At 41.7% G+C, this 13546-nt stretch overlaps 1 protein-coding gene across 1 annotated transcript in view; it reads right to left on the reverse strand.

Moving 5' to 3' along the window:
- Positions 1 to 352: 352 nt before the first annotated feature.
- The window catches only part of ATL3 (atlastin GTPase 3), a 61678-nt gene continuing 48484 nt past the window's right edge, over positions 353 to 13546 (reverse strand). Inside the window, exons 11-13 of the mRNA XM_029614681.1 lie at positions 2274 to 2345; positions 1610 to 2041; positions 353 to 1047 (exon numbers count right to left, since the gene is read on the reverse strand). Of these exons, the coding sequence (XP_029470541.1) occupies positions 958 to 1047; positions 1610 to 2041; positions 2274 to 2345 (594 nt within the window). The 3' untranslated portion in view covers positions 353 to 957. The remainder of the gene's footprint in view (positions 1048 to 1609; positions 2042 to 2273; positions 2346 to 13546) is intronic.

Here is a 13546-nt window from a genome sequence, read left to right on the forward strand (position 1 = left end):
GTCAGAGAAATACTGGCTAACTGCAGGAGGCACTCTGGTATATATGGCAGTGCCCAAAGTTTTGGTTCTCTGACTCCCTCTGCTGGTAGGGCTACACAACCCACTTCTCTGGACTGATCCTGTATGTACTGGGAAAGAGGGTTATACATGTCTTCACTTAAATTTCAGTTTTCTAACCTATACTATGAGACTGTGAGATAACTAGCAGCCACTCGGGCACAGGATCGTGTGTTCAGAGAACCTGATCTGAGTGGCAGCACAGTGGAGTTTGCCTATGCCTCCCTGTTGGGGCACCAGATGGCTGGAGGTTCACTGATAGACCTGGTTTTCCTCTCCCCCTTTCACTGCATACTGGGAACTGTAGCACTTTTTTTTTTTTTTTTTTTTTTTAAAGAAAACCAAAACTAAACATCCCATATGCAAGGCAGAGCATCTGGAGGTGGGGGTGGGGCAAGGAAAAAAAATGACCTGGCTTAACCTGTGCCTGATGACCCTATAACCCTCTGAGCCTTCTCCCCTCCAAGGCACCTGCATGGCTCACGACCTGCACCCTCTGAGTGAAAAAGAGTGAAAAGCAGCCAATTCCCCTTCCCTGCCCCCAGGCCCCAAGTTATACATCTAAGGCACTCAAGTCTGGAACATAGACTAACAAGGCTCTGAAGCTGCATTTCATCATTTGGTTTTTTTTAGGTTTTTTTCCTTAAGCCCGATTACCTTTGATCGCCTTTCAAGTGTTTATAAAGTGCAAAAAGATAAGCATATAGATATGTAAATGTATACATAAATGACTAGAAAAAGTGAGGAAAGACTTTTAAAAAAGGGAGTCCTGGAGGGGAGCGAGGAACTGACATTGCAGGGAAGGGATGCCGATGTGGCCTGGATTGAAAGAGGTTCCAGGACATTCCCTTGGGTCCTCTGTGGCCATGATGGGGGTCCACTCTTTCTCTCTAGGAGACATCATCGGGATTTTTTTCTCTCAGCAGGGCCTCCCACAGCCACGGTCTCCCTCAGCCCTCGCCGAGTGGAGTTCCCCATGCGGGCTGTGGCCTGTGAAAAGTCATGAGCAAAAAATTAAGAAAGAACAGGTCAGCAGTGAATTCACTAAGGGCCACGAAACAGCACATACGTTTGAAAAAAAAAAAACATGCTCGACGAAATATCACCACCCTCCCTCTTGCCTTCCCCTCTATCTCTGCATCATCACACTATGTAATTTGGGGACCAAGATACAGAATGTTCTATGAAAATACTAGCTAATTTCAAGTGCAATGGGGGACTAATGAACACAACAATGTATATATGGGTAGAGACAGCTGCAAAGAACCTAAAATCTTTTAGCAGTCTTAAATCTGTGGAACCACCTGGGGAAATATACGGTGACTTTTGTCAAAGTGATGAAACATTCTGGATTTCACCATGACTACTGCCACATCAGAAGACATCTCAGCTTCAACAAAGTGGCAAAAAAAAGCTAGATAAACTCAACAGGAGCCTTAATGCAGCTTCTGTTCTCATCACAAGGAAAGGCATTGCGCCAAGTGCATCCACACCATGTATGATGACCCCCTTACCCCGCCAGAATCATGCATCTGCTCTCCTGGGAACCCACCTGATCTAGGATGTACTCTGCGCTGGAGTCAATGACCCCGCCAAGGTCCCGATACTGGCCTGAGTACTTGATGTAGCCCCAGGTCAGTAGGGCGATGAGAAGCAGCCCCACAACACAATTGCAGAGCTGGGCTACCAAATCTAAGCCCACAAAGCCGGCCACGCCAGAGACCATGTAGAGGGCTGCCACAGCAGCAAACAGCACTGCCGGCGTGCGGAAGGCACTGAAGATGTTTTTGCTCTCGTTGTGCTTGCTGAAGTTGGTGAACTGTTCAGCGATCTCGCGCTCCAGCTCCTCCTGGTAGCGCTGGCTGTACTCCTTCCCGCCCATCTTCTTGATTTTCCGGAAGTGCTCCAGGGCTGCCTCGCAGTATTGGTTGTGACGCTCCTCCAGGATTTCTGGGGAGACGTAGGGCTTGTCCCCACCACAGGTCTGTAGTGCCAGGGAGGGAGAAAAGGAAATGGATTGGTGATCTAATCTACCACCAAAGTAATTATGGAGGCTTTGGGAGTGGAGAACATGCCCTGTACAAACACCAAGACCCCCCCCCCCCCCCCCAACCCTTTCAACGTATGAGGCCGGAGGAAGCACACTTGGCTGTGAGTATGATTAGACTATCACACTGTGCGGGTCTGGCTTGGTATTCTCTTCCTGTGTCACATACCTGCTCCATGCTGTTATAATACAGATCCCTGGCTGATGCTACGGCTGCCAGGTTGTTGGCTTCTGCAGTGGCCTGGGAAGATACGGGGGAGGCAGAGGAGATAGAGTGTCACAACATGGAGAGGGAGAATAAAATATAATTTTCAGTCACCTCCATCTCCCTGACTTGTGTATGAACAATTCACCCGGAATTTAAAATTAATGACAGAGCATCTAATGCTAAGAACCAGCTCAGGAGGCATTTGCTAAGTAAGATATAGCACTAACACTGAATACAGAAAGAGAGAATCTGAGGGCAAATAAGGACTGTAAACATCTAGTCTGCCCAATTTCATTCCTCAATTAGTCTATTGAACTTCCCTTCACATCTTCTGTGCTTATTTATCCCAGGCTTTTTTTTTTTTTTAATTCTACTCCTGTTCCCTCCACCACCATCCTTGAGAGGCTGTTCCATGTATCCACCACCTTCTGAGCCTACCTCCTTGGAGCCTCATATCAAGGCTCTTCTTCTGAACTTCCTTTCTGCTGGAAAATATTTGCCTCTTGTGCATTATTTGATTTTTGAGGTATTTCAATTTCTCTGTCACATCTTCCTTTCCCCTCCTTTTTTCCACAAGGTGTCTCGCTCTATATCCACCCTTAAGGCTCATCTCATACAGCTTTTGGTGAAGACTCTGCACCACTTTGTTTGCCTTTCTCTGGACCACCTATAACATGTCTATACCCTTTTGGAAGTACCGCCTCCAAAACTGGCCACGATCCTCCAGATGAGTACAGATGTATTATCACTCCTCTCCCTTTCTACAGGTTATGCCTCTCCCAGTACACTCTAGCATCTCTCTCGTTTCTGGTTACCACCTTATCACACTATTTTGCTACCTTGAGAGCACCAGATGTGATCAGCCCTGGTTGGTGCATATCAGTCTCTCAACCACTTGCGAGGAAGCTCCAGCAATGAGAGGAGAGTGGAAGGGAAAGGGAAAAGTTTGAGTAGTGTGAGTGAGTGAGGGAAGGAGATAAGAGGAAAAGAGAAGATGGAGGAAAAGGATGGGAAGTAGAGCAAACATGTATTGGGGGGGGAGAAGTAGGAGTAGAAGAGAGTGCATCACCCTACCATTCACATCCTACCTCCCTCTACCCTGGGGAGATAATGATGAAGCTGTAGGCAAGTAGTAGAGTTCCCCCAGGGAGTGGCTAAGTTGCCATCTTGCTAGAAATTTTTTTTTTTCAACTAACTGCTTGCCCCCTGCCTCCCCTTTTTTCAGCATTTCAAATCACTAAAAGGGCCAGACTTGAATTCCTGCACCCTGAATTTGTGCGACTCCTCAGATATTAAACCCAGCCATCTGATGATCCTGGAGCTCAGTTAACCATCTATCCATCGGATAGTGTCCTCCATGTTGGGAAGTTAGTCGGAACATTGAGCAAAGGCAAATCTGGAAAATCTTTAATTAAAAATAATACAGGATTTGATAACAAATCCTCTCTCTTTAGCTACATTCTGTAAACATTAAAGTGTTAAAAGACTTTAGTGCCATGCTGAATTACTGCCCAAGCATATGAAGCTTCTGTCAAGAAGTGAGGAATTACTGTCTATCTAACCTAGAATGGATTTATGGACTGGTTAAAGCCTCGTCCCAACAGTGAATAATATAACGGAGGCCTGAGTAATACATTGGCTATAGAACATCTACACCCATTAAACAGTATTTTCTGTATCCTACCCCACAACTTCCAAGTGAAAATAGAGAAAAAATGGAGAAAGCTCAAAACAACCGAAACCCTAACCAAATTCAGAAAACATCTTGCCTTTTACAAAAATTTAATCCTGACCATTAAAAAAGAATACTACAGCAACAAAATTGAGAAGTTCGCTAACAACCCAAGAACCTTATTCTCCATAGTAGCAAATCTCACCAATGACAAACAAGAATCACCCCTAAGTCTACCAGAATCAAATGCAACGAAATAGCTAAATTCTTCAGCGACAAAATTACAAACTTAAGATCCAAACTTCCAAACACCAATCAAGAAATTAAATTGCAAAAAAGAGACGTTATTCAATGGTCCTCATTCACTGAAATATCAGAGCTAGAAGCAGAATCCATACTAAAAAATCTAAACCCGGCTCCACACAAAATCGACACAATACCAACATTTGACATAAAAAAAAGCAGCCAACAGAGTCTCCCCAACCTTAGCTAAGATTATAAACCTATCCCTAAAAGAAGGAATAATTCCAGATATACTAAAAGGAACAATTATAAAACCAATCAAAAAGAAAAAAATAACAGTGACCCCCTGATCCTAAACAACTACAGTCCAGTCTCAAATCTACCCTTATTAGCCAAAGTAATAGAAAAAGCGGTACAGAAACAACTAGCGGAACACCTTGATAACAATAACTTACTATATCCGTCACAACATGGATTTCGCAAACACTACAGTACCGAAACACTACTCCTCTCACTTACAGACAACATCCTAAGAGGTTGTGATAGTGGAAAACAATACAGTCTAATAATGTTAGACTTATCAGCAGCCTTTGACACAGTAAACCATAAAATTCTACTAAAAAGACTAGAAGAGATTGGACTACACAACAAAACAAACTGGTTCAGCTCATATCTAAAAAATAGGTTCTTTCAAGTTCAGATCAACAACACACTATCAGACAAATTCAATCTAGAAACAGGTGTACCGCAGGGATCAGCCTTGTCCACAAGCCTTTTTATCATATACATGCTTCCATTATGCCATCTACTAGCAGGATTAGGAATCATACATTACATCTATGCAGATGATATTCAATTAATTCTACCAATCGACGACACAATAGAAAAAACATTAAACCTAGCTAACATGTACCTAGACATCATAAAACAACTATTAAACTGAATGGAACTAGTGATCAATATTGAAAAAACGGAATTTCTAAACTTAGAAAGCAAAAATATCGAAATCATTCAAACTTCAATTATACTCAAAAACAACCAGAAAATAGAACTAGCGGAAAAAGTAAGGAACCCTGGAATAATAATGGACCCCGAAATTAATCTAAAACAACACATATCGCTAAAAGTAAAAGAAGGCTATGCTAAACTCATGATCCTCAGAAAACTTAAACCGTTACCAACTCCTGCAGATTTCAGAACAGTGCTTCAGGCACTAGTTTTCGCCAGTACCAATTACTGTAATGCACTTTTTCTAGGACTCCCAAATACAACAATAAGACCACTTCAAATTCTATAAAACACAGCAGCGAGAATACTAACTGGAAAAAGAAGAAGAGACCATATAACTGAAACTCTGGCCGAACTTCACTGGCTACCCATAGAACAAAGAATAAAATACAAAGCACTATGCACCATACATAAACTAATGCATGATGAAAAAGCGGACTGGCTAAACACTGCACTACAGGTACACGTACCACACAGGAACCTTTGTTTAGCAAACAAAGCTCTCTTAACCATTCCCTCAGTCAAGACAGCGAGACTAACCCAGGTAAGAGAAAGGGCATTGTCTTTAGCAGGACCCACACTCTGGAACACAATGCCTTTGGAGATCAGATTACAGAGAGACCCCAAAACATTCAAGAGAAGTCTAAAGACATGGCTTTTTAAACAAGCCTTTTATAAAGAGACCAGAGAATAGAAAATACACTGGAATAAACAGAAGAGCACCGGCACACAGCACTATTCTCATAAATGTGCATTACAATATTTTAACAAATTGAGTACACAATGAATGTAATATAACACAGTATATGTGATTGTTTTGACCTGTAAAAGTATCTTCTAGGTACACCTGGCCAGAACCTACATCACTAAACATTTGTACGTATTTTTATGATTTAATGTAACCGAAACTTAATGGCACCTGTTACTCCAAACTTACTTATGTGCCTACATGTAAACCGTTGCGATGGTATAGAAAAGACTTTAAATAAATAAAATTCCTGAATTCCTTTGAAAATAGTAGAAGAAATAAAAACATGGAATAGCTTGCGTGGGTAAGTATCCAGCCCCCTTGTACTTCTGTAACAAATCTAAATATTTAAAGCTCTGGTGTTACCAATCACCTTCAAAAGCACACACCAAGAGGCCAACTTTCAAACCTATCCGTGTTTCAGCATTTGCACACATAAATGGACACACTGAGATTTTTGCAAATATTTTACAAACTGTGTGGCGGGAGCTGCCCAGGTTAGATAGTACTGCTCATTTCTGCTCCGAAAGTATGTGCATGTGATTTAGCATGGGTGTATATTAATGTATACACGTCTCTTACAAAATAGCAACTATTGGGTATACTTCTGAGCCCCATCTCAGAATGCCCCTAGACCACTCCATTTTTTCCCCGGTAAAATGAACACATGAAAATGCAAATATGCATGTAGTTGCGACGTTTATAAAAAAACCAAACACACTCAGACATGCTAGTTATGCACATATGCGCTATATGTATGCATGGAACAACTTTGAAAATTCACTCCCAAGTGAATTGGTCCCACCTGTGTTAAATTGTATGGAGCCACAAGAGGACAGGATAAATTCAGCAGCTCTTTTTGGTTCACTCTGCCGGATAGTGCATTTCAAAGCAAAGACCTAAACCAACCATGAGTAAAGAGCTGCCAAAAGATCTCTGACAAAGCTGAGGACCTAGAGAAGGGAATGAAAGAACTACAGAGGCCTTGACTATACCCTGGATCATGATCAAGGTGAGCATTAAGAAATGGAAGGCAAGTGACATCACACTAAGACTCTTCTTAGATCATAACATCCCTCCAAACTGGCTGAACGAACAAGGAGACTGATCAGGGTGGCAACCAAGAGACTAATGGAAATGTGAAAGAACTGCAAGCTTTTATAGCCATGACTGGTTTAAATGGCGATGTGACAACAATATCCCAAGCACGCTACAAATCTACCCTGTATGGTAGAGTGGCAAGAAGGAGGCAAGTATTGGGGCAAAGTTAACTACCTGGGAATTTTATTTAGTGTGCTTGTGTTTGTGCCTTTAATAGTCAGAAAGGCAGTGAATAAATAAGTTAGACTGTTTGTATTTTTAAATAGTCAGTCAATAAGGTAGCTAGTAAGCAGTAGGTAGTGTGTTTATTTTTAAAAGTCTGGAGAACTGAGTGTTCTGCAGACTTTTAAAGAACTGAGTGTTTGTATTTAATACAAACTGAGTGTTTGTATTGAAAAAAAAACCCCACAAAAAAACAAAAAAAACGCCAAAAAGTAGCCAGAAGCTAGAAATCAGCTAGGAGCAGTGTATACCTAACTAAAAAAGTTGAATAGTTCAGCTCAGTTACTCACCTTGGAAAGGTGTTGAGATAGTGTGATTGGATTTGAATAGGGACCAACATTTGTTAATCAAGAGAGCAGTGACTCACTCTGGCTGACTAACTGAAGTTAGACTATTTGTATTTTTAAATAGTCAGTCAATAAGGTAGCTAGTAAGCAGTAGGTAGTGTGTTTATTTTTAAAAGTCTGCAGAACTGAGTGTTCTGCAGACTTTTAAAGAACTGAGTGTTTGTATTGAAAAAAAACAACACACCAACACTCCCCCCCCCAAAAAAAAAGTAGCCAGAAGCTAGAAATAAGCTAGGAGCAGTGTAATTTAATGTGGATAAGTGCAAGGTGATGCATATAGGGAAAAATAACCCATGCTATAGTTACACAATGTTGGGTTCCATATTAGGTGCTACAACCCAAGAAAGAGATCTAGGCGTCATAGTGGATAACACATTGAAATCGTTGGTTCAGTGTGCTGCGGCAGTCAAAAAAGCAAACAGAATGTTGGGAATTATTAGAAAGGGAATGGTGAATAAAACGGAAAATGTCATAATGCCTCTGTATCGCTCCATGGTGAGACCGCACCTTGAATACTGTGTACAATTCTGGTCGCCACATCTCAAAAAAGATATAATTGCGATGGAGAAGGTACAGAGAAGAGCGACCAAAATGATAAGGGGAATGGAACAGCTCCCCTATGAGGAAAGACTAAATAGGTTAGGACTTTTCAGCTTGGAGAAGAGACGACTGAGGGGGGATATGATAGATATGTTTAAAATTATGAGAGGTCTAGAACGGGTAGATGTGAATCGGTTATTTACTCTTTCGGATAGTAGAAAGACTAGGAGGCACTCCATGAAGTTAGCATGGGGCACATTTAAAACTAATCTGAGAAAGTTCTTTTTTACTCAATGCACAATTAAACTCTGGAATTTGTTGCCAGAGGATGTGGTTAGTGCAGTTAGTATAGCGGTGTTTAAAAAAGGATTGGATAAGTTCTTGGAGGAGAAGTCCATTACCTGCTATTAAGTTCACTTAGAGAATAGACACTGCCATTAGCAATGGTAACATGGAATAGACTTAGTTTTTGGGTACTTGCCAGGTTTTTATGGCCTGGATTGGCCACTGTTGGAAACAGGATGCTGGGCTTGATGGACCCTTGGTCTGACCCAGTATGGCATTTTCTTATGTTCTTATGCCATTATTCAAGAAAGCCAACCTTGAATCTTGTTTAAAGCTATGCAAAGGAACACTCAGGGAATACTGTAGCCATGGGGCAAAAAGGTTTTGTAGTCTAAAGAAACTAAAATAGAACATTTTGGCTTGAATGCAAAGCATTATGTTTGGTGCAAACCCAACACAGTGTATCATTCAGAGAAAACCATCCCTACTGTGAAGCATGATGGTGGCAGAATCATGTTTTGGGGATGTTTCTCATCAGCAGGGACTATTTATTTATTTATTTTATTTATTTGGAGTTTCTTATATACCGATAGCCGTTTGCACATCGTATCGGTTTACATACAACTAATAACTTGTGGGCATAGCCCTTACATCGAACAGTAAAAGTAAAGTGGAAAACAAATATACAAGAGATATATGTGAAATTAAAAGCTCTAGGAAACAATATACAAAGGTCTATGTAACAAGGTCTACGTAACAAGCTCTATGAAACAATATACAAGGGATATATATAAGTATATAATATCGGAGTATGAAAGAGGGTTTCTTAGACAACTATAATAATAAATATATCTTAAAGAGAGCAATTATGATGAAGGGGACATGATACTAGCAAAAAACAATAACCTTAAACTAAAGGTTATCCTGAGAAAGTGTAAAACAGCCGTGTTGAGCTGAGAAATTCAGATATTCAAAAAGGTGGGTCGGTGAGGAAACAGCCTAGCGTAGGTAGAAGGGTGTGGGAAAATACAAAGGAGGGCGTACAGAGGGAGGGAGAGAGGGGTGGGTCATAAGTTACAAAGGAGGTGGCCAGAGGTTAAGGGAGTAGCAGAAAACGCTAAGGAGGGTGAGAGTCAGATGTATGGATATCCTAACGATATCCTGTTGTAGGGTCTTCTTCATTGGGGTATCCTGTTGAAGGGTATTCTTCATTGTGATGGGGGAGCATGTGGGTAGGCCTGTATAAACAACCAGGTTTTTAGTTTTTTTTTTAATTTAGGAGTTGAGGTCTCAGTGCGTATATCAGGGGGTAGGGAGTTCCATAGGGTAGGGCCAGCAAGTGAGAAAGCTCTGTTCATGGTAGAGGTAAGTTTGATAGTTTTGATAGTCGGAGTGCGGAGGGTTCCTTGGAGGTGCGCGGATGTAGGGGAGGGGTGATCCAGTTGAGGTTTTCATTACTCAGACTTTTATGTATCAGGGAGAGGGCTTTGTACAATATACATGATTGTATAGGGAGCCAGTGGAGATCAATAAGTGTCGTGTGATGTGGTCCCTTTTTTTGGAGTTGGTGAGGATACGTGCAGCAGCGTTTTGTAAGAGTTGTAAAGGTTTGGTATGTGTTGAAGGGAGTCCAAGGAGGAGGGCGTTACAGTAGTCTATTTTAGAAAAGATAATAGACTGTAGAACAGTGCGAAAATCAGAGAAGTGTAGTAGTGGTCTGAGTTTTTTAATTGTTTGTAGTTTGAAGTAGCAGTCTCTGATGATAGCGTTGATAAAGGGTTTGAAAGAGAGTTGGTTATCAATGATGACACCAAGGTTGCGAGTAAGTGATGAGAATGATGTCGATGCGTGTGAGAGAGGGATTGCTGGTGGTGGCTGCTTGTTGGGAATGATAAGGAGCTCAGTTTTCTGGGGGTTGAGAGCAAGATGCATGTCTGTGAGAAGTTGGTTAATGGAGGAAAGGCAGGATTCCCAGTTTTGTAGGGCGGTTTGGAGGGAATCAGAGAAAGGGAAAAGAATTTGCACGTCGTCTGCATATATAAAGTGCTTGATACGCAGATTAGTGAGAAGGGTGGTAAGGGGAAGTAAGTAAATGTTAAAGAGGGTAGAGGAGAGGGAGGAGCCCTGGGGGACACCTTGAGGGAGACTGATAGGTTCGGATTCAGTGTTATCAGATAGGACAGTGAAAAGGCGGTTTTGTAGGTAGGATTGTATCCAAGAGAGCGCGTTTCCAGCAATTCCAATACTACTAAGAATGTTGAGAAGGATAGAGTGATTTACAGTGTCAAACGCTGCCGAGATGTCAAGCATAGCAATAAGATATGAGGAGCCAGTCAGTTCCTTTGATGAGGGTGTCAGTAAGTGAGAGTAGGAGAGTTTCAGTACTAAGATGCTTCCTGAAACCGTATTGAGTTGAGGGCAGAATGTTGTGTTGTTCGAGGTGGAGAGACAGGCGTGAGTTTACGAGTCTTTCATGAATTTTAGCTAGGAGGGGAAGGTTGGAAACAGGCCTGAAATTGGACAAGGTGGAAGGATCAAGATTGGGTGTTTTGAGTCGGGGTTTAACTACTGCACGTTTGAGGAAATCAGGGACTATGCCTTGCTCCAAAGAACAGTTGACGATGTTGGATAGAGGTTTAGCAATTACTCTGGGAATGGATAGGAGGAGTTTGGAAGGGATAGTTTCAGAGGGATGAGAGGAAGGTTTCATCTTTCTTAAGATGTTCTCTATTTCCAGCAAGGACAAAGAATCAAAAGAGGAAAGTGTAGCTGCAGAGTTAATGGTAGGAAAAGAAACATTGGTGGTACTGTGAGAGAATTTTGCAGTGAGGGATGAAATTTTATCCCTAAAAAAGTGAGCTAATTCATTGCAATGGTTCTTGGAGGTAGTTGTAGCAGGATGTGTGTGGGTAGAGTTGGTGAGGTCAGCAACCATTGAGAAAAGAGCCTTGGGATTGTATTGTAGTCCGTGTATTTTTTTAGAATAGTATTCACGTTTGGTAAGGAGTATGGAGTTTCTATACTTGTGCATGTGCTGGTAGTAGGTATTCTTGGAGGCAGGGGAGGGGTGTTTACGCCAGCACCTTTCAGCAGCTCTCATCTGCGTCTTGAGCTTTCTGAGGTCGGGTGTGAACCAGGGTTTTCTATTTTGACTGGACAGGTTGACAGATTTTGTCGTTAAAGGGCAGAGCTTGTTTGCAATGTTGAGGGTAAGGTCAACCCAGGAGGAGAAGGCGTTGTCTGTAGAGGAGAGGTCAAGCTGGTTGTCTATGTCAGAGCAGGCATGAGATAGGGTATCCACTGTACAGGTTTTGCGATATTTGAAAGCGATAGGTTGCGCTGGCATGTTAAGGGATGCTTGCGGTAGTGAGAGGGTAGTTTGGATCAAGGAGTGATCCGACCATGGTACTGCCAAACATGATGGGGAATTGATAATGTTGATTGTGGAGTTGATGAATATGAGATCAAGGGTGTGTCCAGCTTTGTGGGTAGGGGAGTGTACGATTTGATTGTATCCCATGGCTTCAAGGGAGGAAATGAAGGTTTCACAGGCAGGGGATTGTGGGCAAGCATCTACGTGTAAGTTAAAGTCGCCAAGGAGAATCGTGGGTAGGTCAGGGGAGAGGGAATTGGCAAAGAATTCAATAAGTAGGGAGGAGTCTTTCTCAAGGAGACCTGGGGGGGTATAGATGAGACAAATTTGAAGCTAATCAGATTTGAAAAAGCCAATTTCGTACTGGGGGGAGGTCACATTTCTGGGATAGAAGTTTGAGCTCCTTTTTTACAGCCAATAGTAAACCACCACCTCTTTTCTTTTTGCGTGGAATTGAGATGAGGTCGTACCTGTCGATAGGGAGCTGGTTGATAAGAGGCGTGTCATGCTGTTTAAATCAGGTTTCGGTTATTGCACAGATTTCTGGTTTAGAATCCGTTAGGAAGTCATGTAGGATATGTGTTTTCTTTTGAAGGGATTGGGCGTTGAACAAAATTAAGGAAATGAGTGAGAGACTGATTGCTTGGGTGCTGGGGAGGATGGGGATAGGAATGATCCTTCTTCTGATGTGTGTGGGCTTGTGGGATGATAACGGGGAAATACTTGAGTGGTATCCGTGCTGAGAGGAAAAGGGGTAGTCGCAGATGAAGGGAGGCATTTTAAAAGTGTGAATTACAAGATAATAGACGGAGAGGAAAGAAAAAAAACTTCACCGGTAAAGGTGAGGCAGAAAGGAAAGGAGGGGAATAGGGGACTTGAAAGTTGTTGCAGGGCACTTGTCAAGAATGAAGGGACAATGAATGGAGAAATGTACAGAAACATCCTGAAAAAAAGCCCGTTACCCTCTGTAAGACAGCTGAAACTGGTACAGAAGTTCTCTTTTCAGGATGACAATGACCTGAAGCACACAGTGTTCAACTACAAATTATCTCCTTTTCAGTAAAATGATAAAACTTTGGTTCTTCCATTGTGCTTTTAGGAGAGTTTTAATGCTTGGGCCTGAGTTTGGTATTTGTAAGTTATCAGCAGGCTTTGATTTTATAGCATTATTATTGGATTTATATATTTTTATGGTTTTGATTGGTTTTATATTGGGTTGTTTGTTTTTGTTTTTTTTTATTATCAATCCTCTTAGTTTTATTATATATTTTATTATGTTACCCTGTTATGATTATTTGTTGTAATTCTCACCCTGAGAATTTTAATGGAAAGATGTGTAAAATATAAGATAGCTTAATGGATCGATTCCCTGCCTCACTAAGCTTTTTCAGATATTCTTCCCTGTGCTCCTCTTTTTCAGATCCCATGTCTCTTTTGAATGCTAATCTTTCAGTCCCTCTAGAAAACCATACTGCTTTCCTTTCCATCTTAGTTTTGTAAGCTTTCCTAACAAGACTTGGAGCTTTCGAGTTTAGCATAATGTTCTTGTACAACACAGCTGCTTTTCCTACCCTGCCAGCACCTCCTAAAGGTACCTGTGGATCCCTGAAGGCTGGAGCATGGAAATGAAGAAAAGAGGGCATGGGGCAACCTGCAGGGAGTGGCAGATACTACCCTTAACCAATTAGCTTTCAT

This window comes from Rhinatrema bivittatum, chromosome 8 (genome assembly GCF_901001135.1).
Source record: "Rhinatrema bivittatum chromosome 8, aRhiBiv1.1, whole genome shotgun sequence".
Lineage (NCBI taxonomy): Eukaryota > Metazoa > Chordata > Amphibia > Gymnophiona > Rhinatrematidae > Rhinatrema > Rhinatrema bivittatum.